General features: G+C 27.1%; 1 protein-coding gene across 1 annotated transcript in view; it reads left to right on the plus strand.

Moving 5' to 3' along the window:
• The window catches only part of LOC105846130 (polycystin-1-like protein 2), a 194334-nt gene that overhangs the window by 167326 nt on the left and 5713 nt on the right, over positions 1–21295 (plus strand). Inside the window, exons 29-33 of the mRNA XM_065804171.1 lie at positions 1870–1978; positions 2279–2592; positions 8678–8873; positions 12831–13469; positions 13613–13891. Of these exons, the coding sequence (XP_065660243.1) occupies positions 1870–1978; positions 2279–2592; positions 8678–8873; positions 12831–13469; positions 13613–13891 (1537 nt within the window). The remainder of the gene's footprint in view (positions 1–1869; positions 1979–2278; positions 2593–8677; positions 8874–12830; positions 13470–13612; positions 13892–21295) is intronic.

Raw genomic sequence — 21295 nt, forward strand, 5'->3', positions numbered from 1 at the left:
TTCTAAAGGACAATCATACTTGATGATAAACCAAGCTTGGCCAGGAAGGTGTGAGATTTCATGTCATTATATGACCACGCAAATACTACTTGATTTTGAAAACTTGACCATGGCTCTTAATATGTTTTAAAAATTAGTATACATTTTTAAAATGCGCTGAAAATTCTCTACTTAAACTATAGAGAAACTTAAAGATAAACTTATTGCTAATGAATAAATTAAATCTTCCTTAAAAAATAACAAAAAGTTAAATACAAATAACTTAACCAAAACTAAAATAAAAAACTAAAACTAAAACTTATTAAAATAAATAATAAACTATAACGATATTTAAGTTATTATGAATAATAAACTTTAACGATTATTTAAATTATGAATGGAATAAATAACTTTGAATTAATTATCTATACTAATGTTTTTACGATATAATATTATAAAATTAAGCAAAATTCTTTTAAAATACAGTAACAACTTACATGTTACGATTGTTAGAATGTAACAATTTTTTGCAGTAATGTAAACAAAACAAAAAATAACTTAATAATTTATTAAAAAAGTTTATGACTTTTATATTTACATTAATAACTAAAAATGCATACTTTTATAAATATAAAAATATATATATACTATTCATTAATATTTTTGTGTTGCAGCGATTTTTTTTTTAAATGAGTTTTATTAAATCTTTATTTAAATGCATTTCAATAATAAAACATAAGTAAAGATTGAAGTTGTTTAATTCAAAATTTACTTTAATTATAAAGATATCTTATATAATTAAACAATATAAATACAAATTTATACAAGTTTTAATGATACTTTAATTAAAATCATTAGTTACTTTATTTAAAAGCATTTTGGTAACATAAAAGCGTTAGTAAGATAAGCCTTTAGAAGTTATTTATTTTTAATGTAATTAAAAACCTTTTTTTCAGCGCATTTGTTAAAAGCCATGGTTAAATCGTCAAAACAAAATATTATTTGCGTGGTCATATAAAGGCTGGAAATCGCATGTCTTCCTGGCTAAGCCTGATAATAAACTAGTGAAAAAATCATTATATGGTATTTTATGAACCTTAACTTTTATTTTATAAAAATATTTTCATTATAAAAGCTTTTTCAAAACTAGGATTGGGTATTCTTGTCTTTTAAAGGTTTGTTGGATGATTAAATGCAGTATGAGACAAAAAGTTGGTCGAACATTAGGTGGTATTTATGGATAAATGGATATAAATGTATTTGAAGTTATCAACTTTTATTATAATGCAATACAAATATTAATTCTAAATTGGGTTTTGGTATTCTTTCTTTAACTGCCATTATGTAGAAAAAGAATGATTAACAAAGTTCAATTTAGAATGTTACCACTTTTTGTTACCTATATTCTAGATAGTGTCACATTTATGATAATTTTGCTATTAAAAATTTTTTTATTGATTAAAAAAAAGATTGCGAAAAATTCCACAGTCTTACACTTAATTTAATTTTATTTATAATTGTTTCATCAAATCAAGTTTTAAATCATGTTTTTTAATAATTCTTTTTAATCATTTAAAATAATTTTCAATTTTTTTTTAAATAAATTATGGAAACTGCAAAGGCTCTTTTTTTTCAAAAAAAACTAAACAAATTTAAAAAAAAGATAAAAAAATAATCAAATACTTAAGTAAAAATTTTGTATTTACTCTGTAACTAAAAATTCTGTTTAAAAAGTATAAATATTTTATGACATTACATTAGAAAAGCAAAATGAAAAATGTTTTAAGCAAATTTATATTAAATTTTTGGTATTATGTTTTTTTACGATGTATACTATTTTTGTATTATTATATTATCATAAAAATCTAGTTATATACAAAACTAATTTAGGCTAAAGATACATTTATTACTGAACCAATGAAAATTTTTGTCTTGGCAATTATAACAGCACTTGTTGATAAAAAAATTGATGAAGAAACTATTGAAATTGAGAATGCAGGTATGGAAGCTTACTTGATCATAGCATGCTATTGTTATCCAGACTTATTATATGTATTACTGATTGTTATATAATACATTGTTATATAATATGTTATATAATAGGTTTAATTTCTAATTATCATTAGTTTAATATTTAATCACTACAGCGATAATTATTTACTTCATTAAGTATTATAGAGATGATTCCTTATTATGCCTAATTATTTTAACATGATCAGTTAAATTTAAATTTATTGTTAATTATATCAATTTCAATATTTTGGTTTATATTAAGTTTAGTTTTACTTTTACTATAAAGTGCTGGATTATGATGAAGTTTGGCTCCACAGAATGAAATGTGAAATATCAATATTAAAAAATAAGCATCTAAAACTGCAACCAATCGATCCAAAAACACTAAAAATGATAAGAGAATTAAAATTAAAACACCAAAAGATAAATGCTATAATTGCAGAACTTGCTATGTACGCACTATATGCAAGTTTAGTGTTCTTTATTGGCCATCAAGCATGTGAAGGTGCTGCTTTTTTTCAGACAAAAAATGTGAAAGATCTTTTTAACTTGCATTTGAGGCCAGGTGTTTCATATCCTGATAGCACAGATTTTAACAAGGTTTGTTTTTTGTAATCATATATGTTTCATAGTCAAACTTAAAAAATAGTTTTGAATTTAACTAATTAATAAATTGAATTTTTTTAATTTTTTAAAATTTAGTTTTATATTACTTTAAAGTAATATAAACTTTAAAAGTAGATCGTTTTTTTATTTAATTATCTTCAAAATGAAGTATACATTATAATGCTACTGTTTCTTTACTAACAAAATTTTAAATTTAATTTTGTTTTAAATCTAATATTTCAATATCATATTATTTGAAATTGCATAGAAAAATATTTGCAATAAAAATCCTTGCGCCAAAAATAAGCTTAAACTTTAGCTTGGTTGTCTTTTTTTTTAACTCATATTGTTCTAACATAACGTTTTATGTAATTGGTTGTTTTAAAATAATGTTTTATATGATTGACTTTGTTTACATAAAATTTTTTATAATTGCTTGTTCTTGCATAAAGTCTAACAAACGTTTTGCACACACACAATAAACTTGATATTTCCTAGTGGATGAAGTAAAATTGTTTTATTCTACTTATATTGATTGCTAAGACCAGTTTGCAAACAAATTAATAGTGTGTATAAAGTTAAAGAATTAGATATAGGAATGACAGAAAAATGCATTTTTTTTCATAGATTTTACTTTTCCCTTTTTATATATATATATATATATATATATATATATATATATATATATATATATATATATATATATATATATACACACACACACACGCACACATACATTTGAATATTTGAAATGTATTGAATGTATTGTGTTACAAGCCCAACTTTTTGAAAACAAATATTCATACGAAGGTATTATAGCTTATTAAAAAAAAATGTTCGTTCCTAGCATTTCTATTACTATTAAATGTTTCCTATGCTGTAGATTTAAAGTAATTGCAAAAAGTTGCAATTATACAGTCATTTCAAGTATTCTTTTTTTTCAGTTATCTAGTGTATTTCTCGAACGATAAGTTGGCTTACTAAAGTCTTTTGACATTAGAATTGACAACCCATAAATCTTATATCAGTTTAAAGTTTTTTAGACCGACTTCACAAAAGAACTTTTTAAATAGTGTCTTATTTTTTTAAATAAATTTTTTAATTGCAGCAGTAAATATTTGTTTTTGACATGAGGTTCTTTTTTATTTACACAAAACTCTAGCTTATATCTCTCACCCATATCAAAAATAATGCTATAAGCATATATCTAAGATATTACTATCAGCATTACTGTATCAAAGTTACAAGTATATGTATTATTGTTACTATCAAAGTGGAGTATATGTATCAATATGTTACAATCAAATTGGAGTATACGTGGAGTATGTTTAAATCAAAGTTACAAGTATATGTATTGTTTTTACTATCAAAGTGGAGTATATGTATCAATATGTTACTATCGAAGTGGAGTATATGTGGAGTATGTGTTAATCAAAGTTACAAGTATATATATTACTGTTACTATTAAAGTTTGGTGGAGTTCAGACAAATATTAGGCTACCTTCACGTATGATCAAGAAAGACTGTTGACAGCTCTTTAAATTTATAATAATCGTTTCTTGCAAGTTGCATAAACTTCTACAATACAAACAATTATATAATTTCTGATTGTTGTAATTCTCTGATGTTTAAATCACTTTGTGATTAAGAGGATTATAAAGCGAATAAAAGGTTTATAAAGTAACTAAAGTGATTTCAAAGTGAATAAGAACAAATATAAAATAGTAACAATGATTTCAAAACATATTTCTATATATTCATAATTGAACAATAATTTATTTAGTTGATTGGTCCTCTTGGTGTAGCTTTGTACTCCCTGCAGCTTCATTTATGTTGCATTGCAATATAAGTTAGTAGTATATGAGTGAGCAACTATCCAGACATTTTCCTTGATACAGAAATCAAACCCAAATAAATGCTGCTTGTTATTTTGTTGGTATTATCTTTGTTGCACAAAAAATGGCATAATTACTGGTTGTTGTAATTCACTTCTGCACATAGACATATCCTCAGTAAACCCATTATTTTTCACTGTTGTGAGTGACACAATGATTTATTTACTGAGTACATGTCAGTGCAGAAATGAGTTCAGCAACTGGATTTCAATATTCATTCAATTCTAGTTATTTGTCCTCTGCAATATGGTGCTAACTCACTGCTGCCTAGCTAACTTGATTTTAATATTGCTGTCTTGGCAACTAGATTTTAGTATTCATTCCAATCTGATGCTTACTCACTGCTGTCTTCAAATACATCCAATAATACTGTGATAGTTGATATGTTCCAATAAGGTGACCATATGTATGCGTTTGGCGCGTACAGTAAGTGTTTGATGGTAGTTTTCCACATTTGGGATTTGTACGCGTCTGTGTACACATTTACACATTAAAAAAAGCAAATAAAATTCTTTTAAAAAGTATTAATTGAAAGACTTTTAATAAATGAATTTTTTTAAATATAGTTTAAAAACAAAATGAATAAAATTCCAATAAACTTAACTATAAAACACAAAACTAAATGAATAAATTCTTGTAAACGTTTAAAAAGAAAAGTTTTTAAAATTCATATTAGAGAAGAAAAAAAATGATTTAAAAGATTTTTCAACTACGTCAACGAAAATGCGCCTGTTTTATGCAAAATTTGTTTCCCTTGTAATGTCTTTTTTCCCTACTTATTGTAAATAATGCTTTGCGATTTATTTTAATAAGAACTTCAAAAAAAAAGTGTTCATAAAAAAGTAATTTGAGATTTTTATAACTATTTATACATCAAATTCAAAAAACGAATAGTAAGAAGAGAAGGTTAAACATATTTAATGATAATTTAAAGAAAATGTTTCCTTTTTTTAATGCAATATTCTTATCATTCTTAATCCTTTCCTTTCTTAATACAATATTCTTAACTCAATCAAAGATGAGCTCCTCAAATGTACTGTTTGTCAAAGCCTATTCAACATTAGTTGTCTTGGACGGTGTTCAATTGAAGATCATTGCAAATTTATCAAACACATAATGGCATTGGATGCTTCTACATCATCAAACAAAATCACCAAGTTGATGAAGAGTCAGAGCTTTGGTCAAAGTGGATAAATATTAGCGATTCAAGAAGGAACAATTACATTCCACCAATCAAACACAACCATAGCTTTAGAAGTGCTGGTTGTACATTAAAGCTAGTTAAGAAATGTATAATCCAAGATTTGCTTGTGCACGTACAAAATGTAAAGCAACAATAGTAAACCTAGTTGTAAAGTGTAAGAAAAATTGTGAAACTAACTCAGAAAATGCTTTATAAAAAGTATCATTGGTGTCAATTCTTTCTGATGCATCAAACCACAAGGGAGTTAAAATGTATCTAATTTTGGATTGTTATTTTGATGTTAATGAGGGAGTGCAAATTCAGCTGATTAACATGGATTATGTAAATAAAGAAACATCCGATACTTTATCTTATAAGTTATCTTTAAATGTATTAGTGCTAACAATATTTCTTCAAAAGTTTTGGCTATTTCTTCAGACAACACCAATACCAATTTCAGAGGTTTAAAACAAAACGGTAATACAATATTCACAAAAAGTTAGTTGTTAAGCTAAACCATGAAATCATTGGTATCGGTTGCAATGCTCATCTTTTATCAAACGTAATAAACACTGCATCTGGTTGTTTAACTATTGATGTGGAGATAATTATTCCTCAAATTTATTTATTTTTTTACAAATATTCTGTTCAAGTTTCTTGTTTCAAAAATTTTTTTAAGATGAGGTCGGTGTGGAATTTCAAAAACTGCTCTCAAAAGTTCATTAGTTGACCTTACTTCTAGCTATCGAATAAGTGCTTAAGTTATATTAGCCACTAAGATTATACTTTTTAAGCTTATAAAATTGTCCGAAACTTTTATTTAACTTCTTCAATAACGAAATGGGTGAAATAGTAATGTTATTAAAATTTTTTTACCTTTCAAGGTAAAATAGCATTTGCAAGTTACCAAAGAAAGTAGTCAACATAAATTACCAAAGAAAGTAATCATCATTTGAAAAACCAATTTCTGAAAGAAGTAGACATTTTTTACAGTGTCTTTCTAGAGTATATAGATGAGTGGATGCGTCACTTTAATTAGGTTGAAGTTTTTAAATGGTCTTTACTTAACTGTAAAGTTGAATGGATTGAAATTATTAAAACTATAACTGAAATTGAAATTAAAAAAATATGAAACTGAAATTAAAAAAATTAATAGAAATCACATTTGATGACAAAGAATTGTTCAACAATATTAGGAGAATCAATTTATATTGTACAAAAGAAAAATTTTCTTCTTGGAACTCGCAGTCTATTGAATGGACAAGTGATGAGTTGAAATTTTTTTTCATTTCGAAAATTATCACGTTCTTTATAACAATTTGTTAAAATTGGTGGAAGCCACTTTATGTTTGCCAGGTACAAACGCTTTCGTAAAGTAATTGTTTTCGATTACCCATAATATTTGGACAGAAGGGAAATTCCAACTTAAAATAAAAACTTTGGCAGCTATTTTGTTTGTTAAATTTAATTTAAGAAAATATAGCTACTCAGAATTTGCAGAAAAAAGTTAAAAAAGATGACATGTTGCTAAAAACAATTCATTCTAATGAAAAATAAATATGATTTAAAAATGCAAAAATTGTTTAATATTTTTTCCATAATTTAGTTTCTTCATATGCTATTTTTAAAAAAATAAACGAGTTTTTAGTAAAACCCATTTAAACCAGACCCATAGGCTAGGCGGGAGCGAGGAGGGCACGTGCTTTCCTGCGCTTTGTCCTGTTTGGCGACTAAAAAATTGATATTAAACATATTAAAAATTGTTTTACAGCACAAAAAAGGGCTAAATAAAACTGTCTTGAAATTATAAAAAAATATAATTTCTCATTTTATTAAATTTATGCAAAATCTTATTAAAATATAGGTGACAATAGACGCTAAAAAAATTGCCCTTAGGCGCCTTTATTTTTATTTTATTTTTGGCGCCTCTTGAAAAAGTGCTTTCCCTTTTAGGAAATCGTAATTAAATCAGGCTATGGGCCTAAATTAAATACCATTTGTAATTATGCATACCAAATTTATTCCTTATACTCGTCTGGTATTTTTCAAATATCGTCTTAGTTGTAATCCAAATCCAAACTTTAGTGATTCTAATGCAGCTGCAGCATAATGGTAATGTAGGCAACATGCCACGATTTTGGTAAAGTTTTATTTGATTGTAAGAAGTTACTGTTTTTTTGCATTCTTGTCAAAATTTTCATTGTTTATTTGCCAAAGTAAAAAGCTTGGTGTAAGCATACATTGATGCTCTAGTCTATGCAATAATAATCCATGCTGATAGCAAGTACTTCTAGACAAAGGTTTATGATTGAAATTTTCTTGAATATCTAACATTGTGAAACTTGTACTATTAGACATCAAGTCTTTAAAGTTTTTCTCAAGTCTGGAAACAATAGTTTTTGTTATTTTAATTCTAGATATAAAATTTTTATAGTTTTATTACTTGGTATTTGATTTATAATATAACACAAAATACATGATATATAATAATACAAAATACATGAGCTGTATTGCTATAAATAAATTTCCATTGTTACATAACATTAAAAATAGATTGATATTCGGACCTTTTAAAATCTCTATCTTCTAACTTTTTTTCTTGCGCAAGTCAGTTTGACCTCTTTAATCTTATGTTGGTAACAAAGTCAAAGAAGTGTTCAATATATTTTGCATCAAAGCTTGTTATGAGTATCATGATAGTTATTTTTTTATGATACTATTTTGTCAAGAACTGTTAGTAATATTCTTCACCGTTCGAATTTTCCAGTAGTTCATTTGTAGTGTTAGCAATCATTGAACTTTTTGTTTTCCATTTTCTGCTGATTCATATGGCATTGACACTCCTAATAATTTTACTTTAAAGTACCTAGAAAATATAATTATTAGATAAAATAGATTTTAATTGGCTTGATATTGTTAAATATGAAAGTTATTTATTAATGAACAATTAAAAACACGTCATTTGAAATTTTAATACTCACATATCACTGTTTTTTTATAGATACAATCTTCAAAAGACTTTTGGCCATGGATGGAGGATTTTTTTTTACCTCAAGTTTATCCAGATCCTTGGTATAATTTAAGTGAATTAAATGCAAACACCAAAACTAAAGATTTTCCTGGAAAACTGTTTTTAAACGATCTTAACTCAAAGATTGTGAATGGAATACGAGTTCGACAAGTTAGAGTGCAGCCAAGTAAAATATTACAACTTTTTTATGAATTCATTTAGTTAAGATCTTACGTATATTCCAAAAAAAAATTATATGAATAATTTATAAGATACAAATTGAAGTGATAAATTTCATTTAACATTTTATTTTAGTGTAGCTCTTGCTTTTTACAGATTGATTCCTTAATTGATTTAGATTGATAGTAAAATTTTTTGAACTGATAACTCTTAGTAAAGCTGATTCATCAACTTCAGTTATTTATAATAATATAAATGTAATAACAGTACCATATAGTATCATTACTACCATAATGTTTCCATGTCATTAATGTTTACAAATATTTGTTTACTTCATAATTTCCTTAAAAATTTTTTTTCCAAAAGTCAACAGAATAATTTTTTGGAATATTTTGAATATTACTTTCTCACCTTCAGATCTCAGTGTTAATTGTTATTATCTTCTGATTGCAACAGTGAAATGACTGGCTGAATATATAATGTATCAGTTCACTTACTTTCATAAAATCAGGTTTGAACCCTCTGATTACTACCTAAGTGCGTTTTTTTTTTTTATGGGCTTCTTTATTCAATCACTTTTTCTTTTTCCTTTATTGTTATTAACAAGATTGCACTCAAGTTAATGTTATTTTTTCATCAAATTTAACAAACCTTTTTTTTATTGATTAGCTATTATTGTTGTTACTAGTGACTTTAAACATCTCACTAAATGTTTTATTTCTAGCATCACTCTGCTTTTACTAACAATGTATAATGGGTGTTTCATAAGTTACACAAGCATTAAATCAATAAAAAACAAGTATGGTACAAAAAATTAATGTATATAGAAATAAAAAGTATTAAAAATTTGTGACTATTTTTTTTTTTATAATCTTTTTTTTCACTTGACCAGCACTTTTCATCAAGTAACTTGTCCGCATGTTTGATTTTTATTTGTTATGTCCTCCATCTATTCATGTAGTACTGTGTATGCTATAACAATCTTCTTTTAGGGTTAGGGTTCAAGTCTGATAGGGTTAGGGTTCAAGTCCTCCCCAGGGAAATTTTTTGTAATATTTATTTTTAATTTCTAGGAGGTCATCATTTGTACCCTCATACAATTATTTTTTAATTACGTTGTTGCTAACATTATTTGTACGCTTGCACAAATAATGTTTTCATAATAAAGACCATATTTGAACCCGCAAACCCTGTTAGCTGCGCTTTAAAATTAGATACCTAATACATCCAAATGTCTACACTACTATATCAATAATAAGAAAAATTAAAGAATTTAAATACTTCCTCAAGGTGTTTTTAAAAATTTAATGCTTTTTAATTGCTTATTATATAAAGATATGTTGAGATTATATTGCAGTTTATATAAATATATATATATATATATATATATATATATATATATATATATATATATATATATATATATATATATATATATATATATATATATATATATATATATATATATACATATATATATATATACAGTATTGGACAAAACAATTGCAACCAACATCGAGCAATGCTAAAAAGTGTTCCTAATTTTACATGTCTTAAAAACAAAACGAACTATACTACCACAGCAAACAGTTCAGGAGTCTGGAGTCATAGCATGCCATGACATGAGCAATTAGCTGACAGGTGACAGCACACAGGCAGAATTTTGTTAACAAGTGCAATTTTGCAGCGGACAAAACAAGTGCAACTTTTTTGGTTTGTTTCATTTTCTTAAGTCTGATCCGTGTCAACGTCACGGAAGTTTTTTTGATAATTAAAGCAAGTATCCAGAAGTTTCCATAAGCATGTAGAAGCTTCCAGAAGTTTCCAGAAATAGCATCTGAAAGCATCCAAAGGTATCCAGAAATATCCAGAAACATTCAGAAGCATCCAGGCGCATCCAGAAGCTTCCAGAAGCATTGAAAAGAAGCATCTAGAATCTTCCAGAACAGGTTCACACAGGTTCATTTTACTATATAAGAGACATGTAAATCGACATGTAATTCAGTCAGTATATGGAAACCAATCAGTCAGTATTATCAAGAAAATTTATCGAAGTGAGTTTTATCAAAGTGTTTTATCGAAGAACATCAATACAAGAAGTGAAATACAACAAGTGTTTCATTACATCAATACAGTCCACATCCAACCAAGACGTTGTGTTCCACAGAGCATTATTGTATCATCACAAGGTATATATAACATGGTAAGCCTTGAGAAGCGTGATTATTTATTTTTATTATTTTTATGACTTCAAGTGCAAAAATGGCTCCCGACAGTCTTGAATTGGAACTAAGAAAAAAAATTATTGGCGATTACGTAAGTGGAATGTCACAAAAAAGTATTTGTGATAAACATCGCGTGAAAAAATAGACCGTATCAAGACTATGTTTTAAATATCGTTCTACGGGGAAATGGGCAGCAGATAACAAAGGTGGAAGATCGCGTTCCACCACTTCTAGAGAGGATTCTATGATCGTCAGATCCGTCAAGAAGGATCCCTGCATATCATCAGTTTAGATACAAAAGCAATTAGAGCTGCCTGTATCGGATCGAACAATCAGACGACATGCTATTAAAGCCAGATTGTTTTCTCGGCGCCTTGCAAAAAAACTGCTAATTGCACTAAAAAAACCAGAAGAAAAGACTACTGTTTGCTACATCTCATATTGACAGGAATGTGCAGAAATGGCGAACTGTCCTGTTCAGTGATGAATCGAAGTTCAACATCATTGGGAGCGATGGCATTTACCGTGTATGTCAACCCGCCAGAAAACGCCTTGATTTTCGTTACTGCCATAAGACCGTAAAGCATGGTGGAGGCAATGTAATGGTCTGGGGTTGTTTTTAAGCTAACGGTCTAGGTCCAATACATCGAAACAATGGAATAATGGACTGTTTCATGTATAAAAATATCCTGAAAGATGTTATGTTACCTCATGCTGATCGGAATATGCCAATAAAATGGGTTTTTCAGCAAGACAACGATCCGAAACATACTGCAAAAGTAGTCAAGCAGTGGTTTCAAGACAACCACCAATCGGTGATGGATTGGCCGCCTCAATCTCCGGATCTCAACCCTATCGAGAACCTGTGGGAGATCGTCAACCGCAGAATTATTCGTGAAGGTGTTCGTAATAAGGATAAACTGTTTGAATGAATCCTAACGGCCTGAGCAGCGATTCCACAAAGTTTCATTGATCATCTGTTCGAATCTATGCCTCGAAGATGCAAGGCTGTAATCGACAATAAAGTATTCGCCACGAAATATTGATAGCGAAATACAGCTTGGTCAACATTTTGTCGAGTTGCACTTGTTTTGTCCAGAAGGAGATCAACTTTTTTTAATACTTTTGATTAATTTATTAATTTTCGCGTACAATTTATGAACTTTGTGATGAATAAAACTTAAAGAACTTTGTCTCTAAACAGTTACATAGTTATTTCTCTAAATTGAAAAAATGCAGCACTTTTACATAAAGAAACTAAATTAGCATTATTTGGTTGCATTCGTTTTGTCCGATACTGTATATCAAAATATAGACATTTCATATTGGTACAAATTTGTTAACAATTTTCAGCCGTCTCAACTAGGAAACTTAATTACTACTCCTCATTTTATTTCTTGTAGCTTGAACACTTTTAATAAAAATATTGTGACATAATAATAGCAATGCTACATAACAATAATTTGCACTGTTTAATACCATAACACAATGTAAAAACTAAAAATTTAGCAAAAGCATTTGCTAAAAAGTATAATCTTTTTTGTACTAAAACGCAGAAAATAAACATTTTAATTTAAATTTAATAGTTAAGGGGCCGTATTCGAATCTTTCTGTTAAGCTTAGAGAGTCAAAAAAACTTTTTTAACTATATTAATAACAAAAAAAATTTCAATATAATTTTTAAAGCACAAATGTTTTATATTAGTATTTATTTTATTTTGTTTTGTTTTCGTTTTTAGTTTCATGCATAAAACCCAACTTGGTTGCTGAGTCGTTTAAAATAGATTGCATTTCTCAATATGCTTCTGCTTCAGAAGAAACTAGAGATTTTTATTTAAATTGGACATCTCCAAAACAGAGTAATTCAACTGAGAATTCATTAAAAACACCATGGAGTTATCAAACATGGCAAGAACTTGATGGGTATCCATATGCAACTGATTTAAACACATACTATGGTGGAGGTTATGTTATAGAAATTTTTCCCAAATGGAATAACAAGGCGTTACTGAAAAAAGTCAGGGATTCTAGGTGGATTGATAGACAAACACGAGCTCTAATAATTGAGTTTGCTTTGTTTAATGCTGCGACTAATTATTTTGATATGATCACAATGGTCTTGGAATTTCCAGCGTCTGGTGGAGTTGTTTCTGACTTTTCCATTATTACTTTTAAATTATCCTCATCAACCAAAGAACTAGGAACAACCATGTTGGTTTCTTTAATTCTGTTTATTTTGATGATGTTAGTCATTACAGTTCGAGAATGTCGTTTTTTGTATCGAACAGGTTGGGTGTACTTTTTAGAATTTTGGAACCAAGTTGAGGCTGCAATAATAATATTTTCATGCATTGCTGTTGGTTTTTTTTTTTATAAAGGTAGCTTACTTAACTTTTATTTTTTATTGATATAGTCAAGATTTTTAAGATTTTACTCTTCCTCACATAAAAATTCAAATTTATTTAAGTTATATACTTTTTATGGAAGTTTTGTTAAATAGATTGTTAAATTATTTTTTAAGACTCTCTGAGCAAGTTGTTATTGGAAAAATTATCTATTAAAAAACCAGAGACATTTATTAACTTCCAGTTTGCGTCATACTGGAACTTGACATATGTAAACATTGTGGCGCTCATTATTTTTTTTGTAACTTTGAAGTTCATTAAACTCTTGCGATTCAATCGTCGAATTTCAATGCTATCTTCAACTTTGAAATCTGCGTGGTATCCTTTATCAATGTTTGGAATTATATGTTTCATTATTTTATGTTGCTTTATATTTTCAGCCAACATTATGTTTGGTAAAGTTTTTACTTTAATTTTTTTTTTAATATTTGGCAAGGTTAAAAGTTTTTTAAAAGATCAAATATTATAGTGCATAGTTTTGAAATTTTTACAAAAACAGCTCAAATTTCAAATTTTTTTTTGAATATTCAATATTTTAAAAAAATGTCCTAAATCAAAACCTTGGATTGACACCAACCTCCCTCATTCTGTAAAGTTTTATACCATTAGTCAATTATGTTGGGACGTTTTTTTACAGTCAGTCGGCAAATTTGAATCTTATTTTAGGTTCAGTTGGCCGTATTTTAGAAATAATAAAATTTCACAGTTTTATTATTAATTAATACGGTGACAATATTTTTGCACTTTTTAAAATTTTTGTTCAAAAAAATGCAAATATATTGGTTAAATATCTGTTCTTCATTTATGCACTAGGTTATATCTATGCACTAGGTATTTAAATATTTATTAAGAACAGGTAGATGTAACTTTTCAATAATTTGAATAACAATTAATTTTTTTACCAATATATACAAATAAATAAATGTAAAGAAGCACATGGTAGTTTGTATAAAAATTTTATATATTATTATTTTTAGTATCTGAGATAGGTTTCAAATAGGTTGAACAAAAAATGCATGTTTGCATTTCAAATAACATTATTTATTTTACAATAGCAGAAAGCAATCCATAATACGTTTTATTAGTAATTAAATCATTAATAACAATATGACATGATATTTCATCTTAAAAAATATATATAAGTACAAATTTTTCACTAAATAATATTTTAAATTGGGCAACAACATCGTAGCACAAAATAGCTAAAACACAAATAGCAATAAAAACTGATTTTGTTATGTAAACAAAATTATTTTTATCGTATTATGTAAAACACCAGCTTCTCTTTAACTGTTGACTAATGATTAATAGAGTAAACTTTACATCATATAAATTTACTAAAATAAAACCATGTTTTAACAGTATGCAAGCTAATCAAGTGTTGACAAATGCAACTAAAAAAAGGACATAATTATATGTTTTATATGAATTTATAAAAAAGATTAAAATCATTCAAATTTAAGACTTATTAATTGTTATTATAAATAGTAAAATTCATACTTAGTTTTGTTCTTAAGTTAATTTGATTTTACTTAAGTGTCTTGAGTAAAATCAAATCAAATATGCAACATAATATTTTATTAAAAAAAAAAAATTACAAGGTTAAAAAAAAAAAATCACCAAAGAAAAAGCAGCAACAAAAAAGTTATAAATATCTTCACTGATAGAAGACATTTACAGCCTTTTGGTTGCTGTTTTTTCTTCAGTGTCTCTTAAACCCCATTATGGATGAACCCCTTCATCTAAAGGAGAGCTTATCCATACCGTCATTACTACACCACTTTTTGAAGGATCTCTCTGAGAGAGGCCCTGGGTGTTGGGAACGATAATTTCCGAATCGCTCAAATGTCAACGACTCTAAAATTACAAATAGAAGAATATAATAAAAATTATAAATATTTGCAATTTTATTTTATCAAAGTATAAAGCATAACCTCACCATTTTTACAGGTAACAGAAGACGATACTTGAGATATTTGAAAAAAATGAGTAAATTAAATAGGATTAAACATGTAAAAAATTTATTTTTATAAAAATATGAGTATAACGCGACCAGTTAAAAAATGTCATACTTATTAAAAATTATGAATATTTACAATTATATAAAATGAAAATATAAAGCATAACCTCACCATTTTCACTGATAACAGAAGACGATGCTAAAAATATTAAAAAAAAAAATGGCAGTAAATTAAAAAGGGTTAAATATGTGAAAAGTTTTATTTTAATAAAAATATGAGTAAAACATTTAAAAAATGTCATATTTATTAAACAATTCTTTCACATATTGCACATATTTCTCCATACAAAATACATAAAATATAAAACTCAGCCCTATCAGTTGTGCTTCTACCAGACACTAAAGGCAAAAAAATATACCTTAGAACAATCAATAAAATAATATTTACATATAAATATATGATTTTTTTATCTATTTCCTTTATTTCCTCCACAAAGTTGTTTAATGTTAGAAAAAAGATAACTGAAGCTAAAACTAACTAAAAATAACTATAAACTAAACCAAAACTATAAACTAAAATAAACTTTAAATCTTTATATCTGTACCTCAAAAGACAAAGGTCAGTTGTCCAGTTTTTTGTGAAAATGAGTTATGTATAAGACCTATTTAGTTTTTTTAGTATCTACACAGAGGTATTAAGACTGTTGTCCTGCGACAATGTAAAACAAAGTTGGGTCAATATAAAAGGTCTGGGGTAGAGTTTAAGACTTCTTGATGTTTTTTAATTATCAAGAAATGAGAAATTGAGAATGAGTTTATTGAGAATTCTTGAGAAACTTTGAGAAATATCAAAATCGTACATTTTTTTAAATTCTAATATAATTTATATTTATAAAATGTATATGGACAAACAATGGATTAAAAAAACAGCAGAGTAACAAATATAAAACTCAATTAATATAAGAAAAAAAAAAGATATTCTCTAAAATATACAAATGTAACAAGTTTTTAATTGTTTTTTATTAGTTTATAAAAGAAAAAAATACTAATACATAAATGTGAAACGAAAACAGCAATCAGGCAAATTATAAGCACATAAGTAATAATATTTATTTATTATTTTTGAAGTAATATTTTAAATAACATTCAATGACGTGTTTGATAACTTTTTTTTAACAAAGCCATTAGCAGTCAAGAAATTTTGTTCGTTTTGCGTTAAAGTTGGTTTTATTGTAGATAATGCATCTTTTAGATTTTCCAAATTTTGTGACCTTATTCCAGTTGTTTGGAATATGCTGCATTCTTTTTTAAGTGTCTGATAAAGATTCTGGTTATCATTATCGCAATGTTGGCTTGGCATAGTTTCTTTTGTTGTATTTGTTATAGCTAAATTTAGTTGTTCTTTAAATGATAGTTCAGTGTTGACATTGCTGCTAGTTGGATGACCCATACAATCTATGGAATATTTCTCTAGCAGTTTTATAAATATCATTTTTTGATGAAGATTTAAAAAAAAAAGAAGCATAGTTTTCATCATTTGTTGGGTTATGTAAAAATTGGTATAAATAAACAATATTATCATTTCTTCTTTTACTTATTTCTTCTTTGATAATGTTTAAGAGTTCTTTTTATTTATTTGGTTCTTTCTACATTCTTTCGCTAATTTATTAAATAAAAATTTTTAGGCTCCTTCGGCCGTTAATAATGTTGCATCTGCTTAACTTAAAGCTTCTTCAGTTATTCGTGTTGGTTCTAATACAGCTAATAGAATTTCGGCCACTTGTATGTAATTATCTTTCCACAAGTGGTTTCAATTTAATTCACTTAATGCCTATTGCACACAGGTTTTGGTTTTTAATAACCGTTCCACCGTTATCTTAATAGTATTCCAGCGTGTTTAACAGTAGCAAAGCCAATTCTTTTTTTACTTATTCTTTTACATATTTTTGTAGAACGCCATTGTTCACCGGAGAGTTTTTAAAGAGTTTTACAGTTTTTCGTATTTCAACAATTGCATTTTCAAATTGGGATTTAAGTTGAAAGTTTTTGCTACGTAACACATCAATTTCCAAATTATAGTCAGTACTTCCAATGCTAGCATCATATTTGCTATCTACAGTCTCATGCTCGTCTACGAATTTATTAATTTCATTTTTCGGTCAGCATAATATACTTTCAAAACTGCTAGATGTATGCCATGATTGTAGCATAATTGCTGCAAAGCTGGCAATAATCTACTAAATTTCTTCATAACCACAGCACCATCACTCATAACAGCCACGATGTCTTCTTGTAAAGACAGACCAAACTCTTCTAATTTTTGCGACAGTATTTCCAAAGTTATTTCTGATGTACAACTTCCTTCGATAAAAAATTAAATCAAGGTTAAATGAATTATTTTCATTATTTCTGTATAAATGAACACCCATGAAGATACGCTAAACTTGCTTTCTTCGTCCTTTAGTTTATTTATAATCTGTAGTATCTCTTCTTTCTTGCTATGTAATTCTTACCTCAGAAGGATTTTGAAGTAATCTGAATCCCCTGGCGGGTATAATTTGCCGTATAAATTCACTTTTAGTAATTTTATTGAACAATATACGATCCTCAGCAGCCAGTTTAAAAATCAATTCAGCCAGGGTTGGTCGTTTTACAAGTTTAAAATAATTTGATTAGTTAGATTTTCAACTTTATTCCGTTTATTTTGATGAGGCGTAGAACTTTCTAATACCTGAGTGTATTTTTAGATATTTTCAAGATGTCTCCGCATATCAATCGTTGCTGAATCTTTGCATAACAATTTTCTTGTTCATAAATTGCAATAAACTTCATTGTTGTTTATTTTAAAATATGACTTAAGATCTTTGTGAGTCTTGCCCTTGTCATTGTTATTCATTTTTTTTATAAAAACTAGAGTAAATAAATAAATAAAATAAATTATAGATAACTTTTTGTAAGATCGTTTAAATAAATCAGACAAATCATAAATTTCTTAAAAAATTTAATCCTTCTTTTCTTATATAAAGTATAATATATTGCAATAAGTTATTACTTAAAAACTCTTGCTATCATAGTACTAGTATTTAATGTAAAAAAAAAAACAGAAAGAAAAAGAAAACCTTGCACAGCATTTGGCTTACGCGCATGCAAAGAACATAGAACTATAATTTGAATTAGATTAATCATTAAAACAAATAGTAATTTTAATTTTTTTCTCAAGAAATTTCTATTAATTATTTTAAGAATTGAGAAATAAAAATAACGACTTTTTCTCAAGAAATTCTCAAGAAACTATTCTCCAGATTGAACACTAGTCTGACGTCCTACAATGTTCAAAGGAAAAACATCTGTTGTCCAGAGACGACTTTTTACTTTTTTTATTTAACTTTTTTTTTATTTTTGTCAAAAATATATTTCATGTGTCAAAATTAAGTTTCATGTGCCAAAATGACAAATTAAATAAAACACAAAAAATATTACATAACTTTCACCATCAAGATTAAGCCAATAAAGACTAATTATTTTACTAATTCCTCTCTCCTGAACAATCTCTAAAATGCGGCAACCGACCTTTGACTTCTGAGGTACTGATATAAATGCTTCATTTATATAACTATACTAATCATTTAATTTATACATAGTTTTTGTTCCAACAGTGTTTTCTTCATTATGATTAATTTGTTTATTTATTAAAATATTGGCACAGTTGTTACCCTTGTATATGTATTTGTACAAATATTTAACAGCCTTAACAGACATGAAAGTTTTAACATTAATGTGAGCTTGATATTTCTTTCATAAACATGGATTGTAAGGTACCACTCAGCGGTTATCTACAGTGTTACCTTTATTATTGATAACCAAACCATTATCAGGATGTCTATAGCGTGGAAAACCATTATGAATTGCTACTGTGTTAGCATTAAATTCTTTAGGATAGTTTTTGCTGCACACCCCATCTTTCATGCAGGGAGAATTTGGATTCAGTATGCAAAATGGACCGTGAATCATGCAAATTTTAACAACGATATAAAGATCAAAATTAACAATCGGATTTGGAATTTCTGTAGATATTAAATTATTGATGTCATGTGATTATTCAAACTTATCATCATTTGCAAAGTGAAATAAAATATGAACATGTGGCAAACCACACTTTTGAAATTTAATAACCTGAACATGTGTTAAAACTTTCTCTACACACCGTGCTTAAAAATATCATTGAGAAGGTTATTAAATTTGAGTTTAAATACTTAAGTAACTAAGTCAGGTCTGTTATTTGCTGTTTGACCTGGATATAAATTTTCAGTTATCTCGCGCCATTTTGGGCTGCAAGTAAGAAAATAATAAAAAGACTTCCTAATAAATTTACTTCCTACATAAGTTAATGGCAAAACAACAACCGAGCTGTATTTCTAGCATTTTGTCGATTATTAATTTCATCTCGCCTTAGCCTTATCTCTTTCAATTCTGCAACGATTATTTTCAACTCGTCTAACCAAGCTCTCCTCATTTGGGTTCAAATTATTTGCTGCTTGCCGAGTAGCATTTCAAGCATTTTGTCAATTATTAATTTCATCTCGCCTTGGCCTATCTCTTTCATTTTTGCAACAATTAACTTGTCTATTAACATTTCCATTTTCTAAACTAGTATCTGCTTCTAGCCGAATATCATTCATTTAAAGTTCACTTTTAATTGAAAGTAGCAACAAAAAATCTTAAACGAATCTGAAAGATTGTTATCTTTCCTATATAATTATTTTTCCACTCTAAATAGCACACACCAATAATTTTTATATATAACAAACTGTCATTTAAAATGAATTATACAATAATCTTATGGCTTTAAAAAAATATATATCAGCTAAAAGATGTTTGAAAAAATTATCTTAGTAAATAATAATTTAAAAAATTATTAGAAACCTATAACTCTAATAATAAACATACTGTTAACATAAATAAAATAGGGAATACCCTATTATTTTTCATACCCCATTATTCCCCATTGGTGGCATATTGCTAAAAACAGTGCCAAATATATAAAAAATACTTAAACATTTCAAAATTCAAAAGTTTTAATTATACCCAGTTCTATATAAGTAAAATGCAATGGAGTTTCAGTATATCACATGAAATAATAAAATTCATCATCATATACTAAGATACGGTTAAGCTACATCGAAGTTCATTTCAAGACATATTTACTTTGTCAAGACAAATTTGAATAAATTTTTAAAATAATGCGATTGATGGTGGGACATGATTATTCAAAATCAATCACTATTTAGTTGTTTCCACAATCAAAACAAGTTCTGTTTGCAAGAAATCATTTTGCATTCATATTAAAAACAGTTTGTACAATGTAACGTTGTAATATAAAAGTTTATCTTCAAATGCTCGGTACTGTAAAGACGATTTTAAACAAAAATTGTTTAAAATAGTTAATATAGTATTTAACAATTTTCATTGCATTTTTCTATTGAAGTGATAAAATTGATTAATTTGCATAGTTATATATGTTTTATTCGTCTTTAATGAATAAATATATGAATATTTTATAATAAACCTGTTATTGCATGATTTAAAAAATATATTATGCACAAATATATTATGTTTATTTATTGCACCAATCTATTTATTTGTTTATAACTATAAAGTAACAGTTAATGATCAATTTTTTTTTTTTTTTTTTTTGTTATTCACCTCCTCAAGGCCATGAAGGCCACCACAGATGAGGAGGCTACTCAATAGTGGTTATAACCCTCTCTCAACTCTATAACTCCGAAAAACGAACCTCGACGAACAAGGCCGCTGCGCGGAGAAACAAGTTGAGCACGGT

The sequence above is a fragment of the Hydra vulgaris genome, chromosome 08, assembly GCF_038396675.1.
Source record: "Hydra vulgaris chromosome 08, alternate assembly HydraT2T_AEP".
Classification (NCBI taxonomy): Eukaryota; Metazoa; Cnidaria; class Hydrozoa; order Anthoathecata; family Hydridae; genus Hydra; species Hydra vulgaris.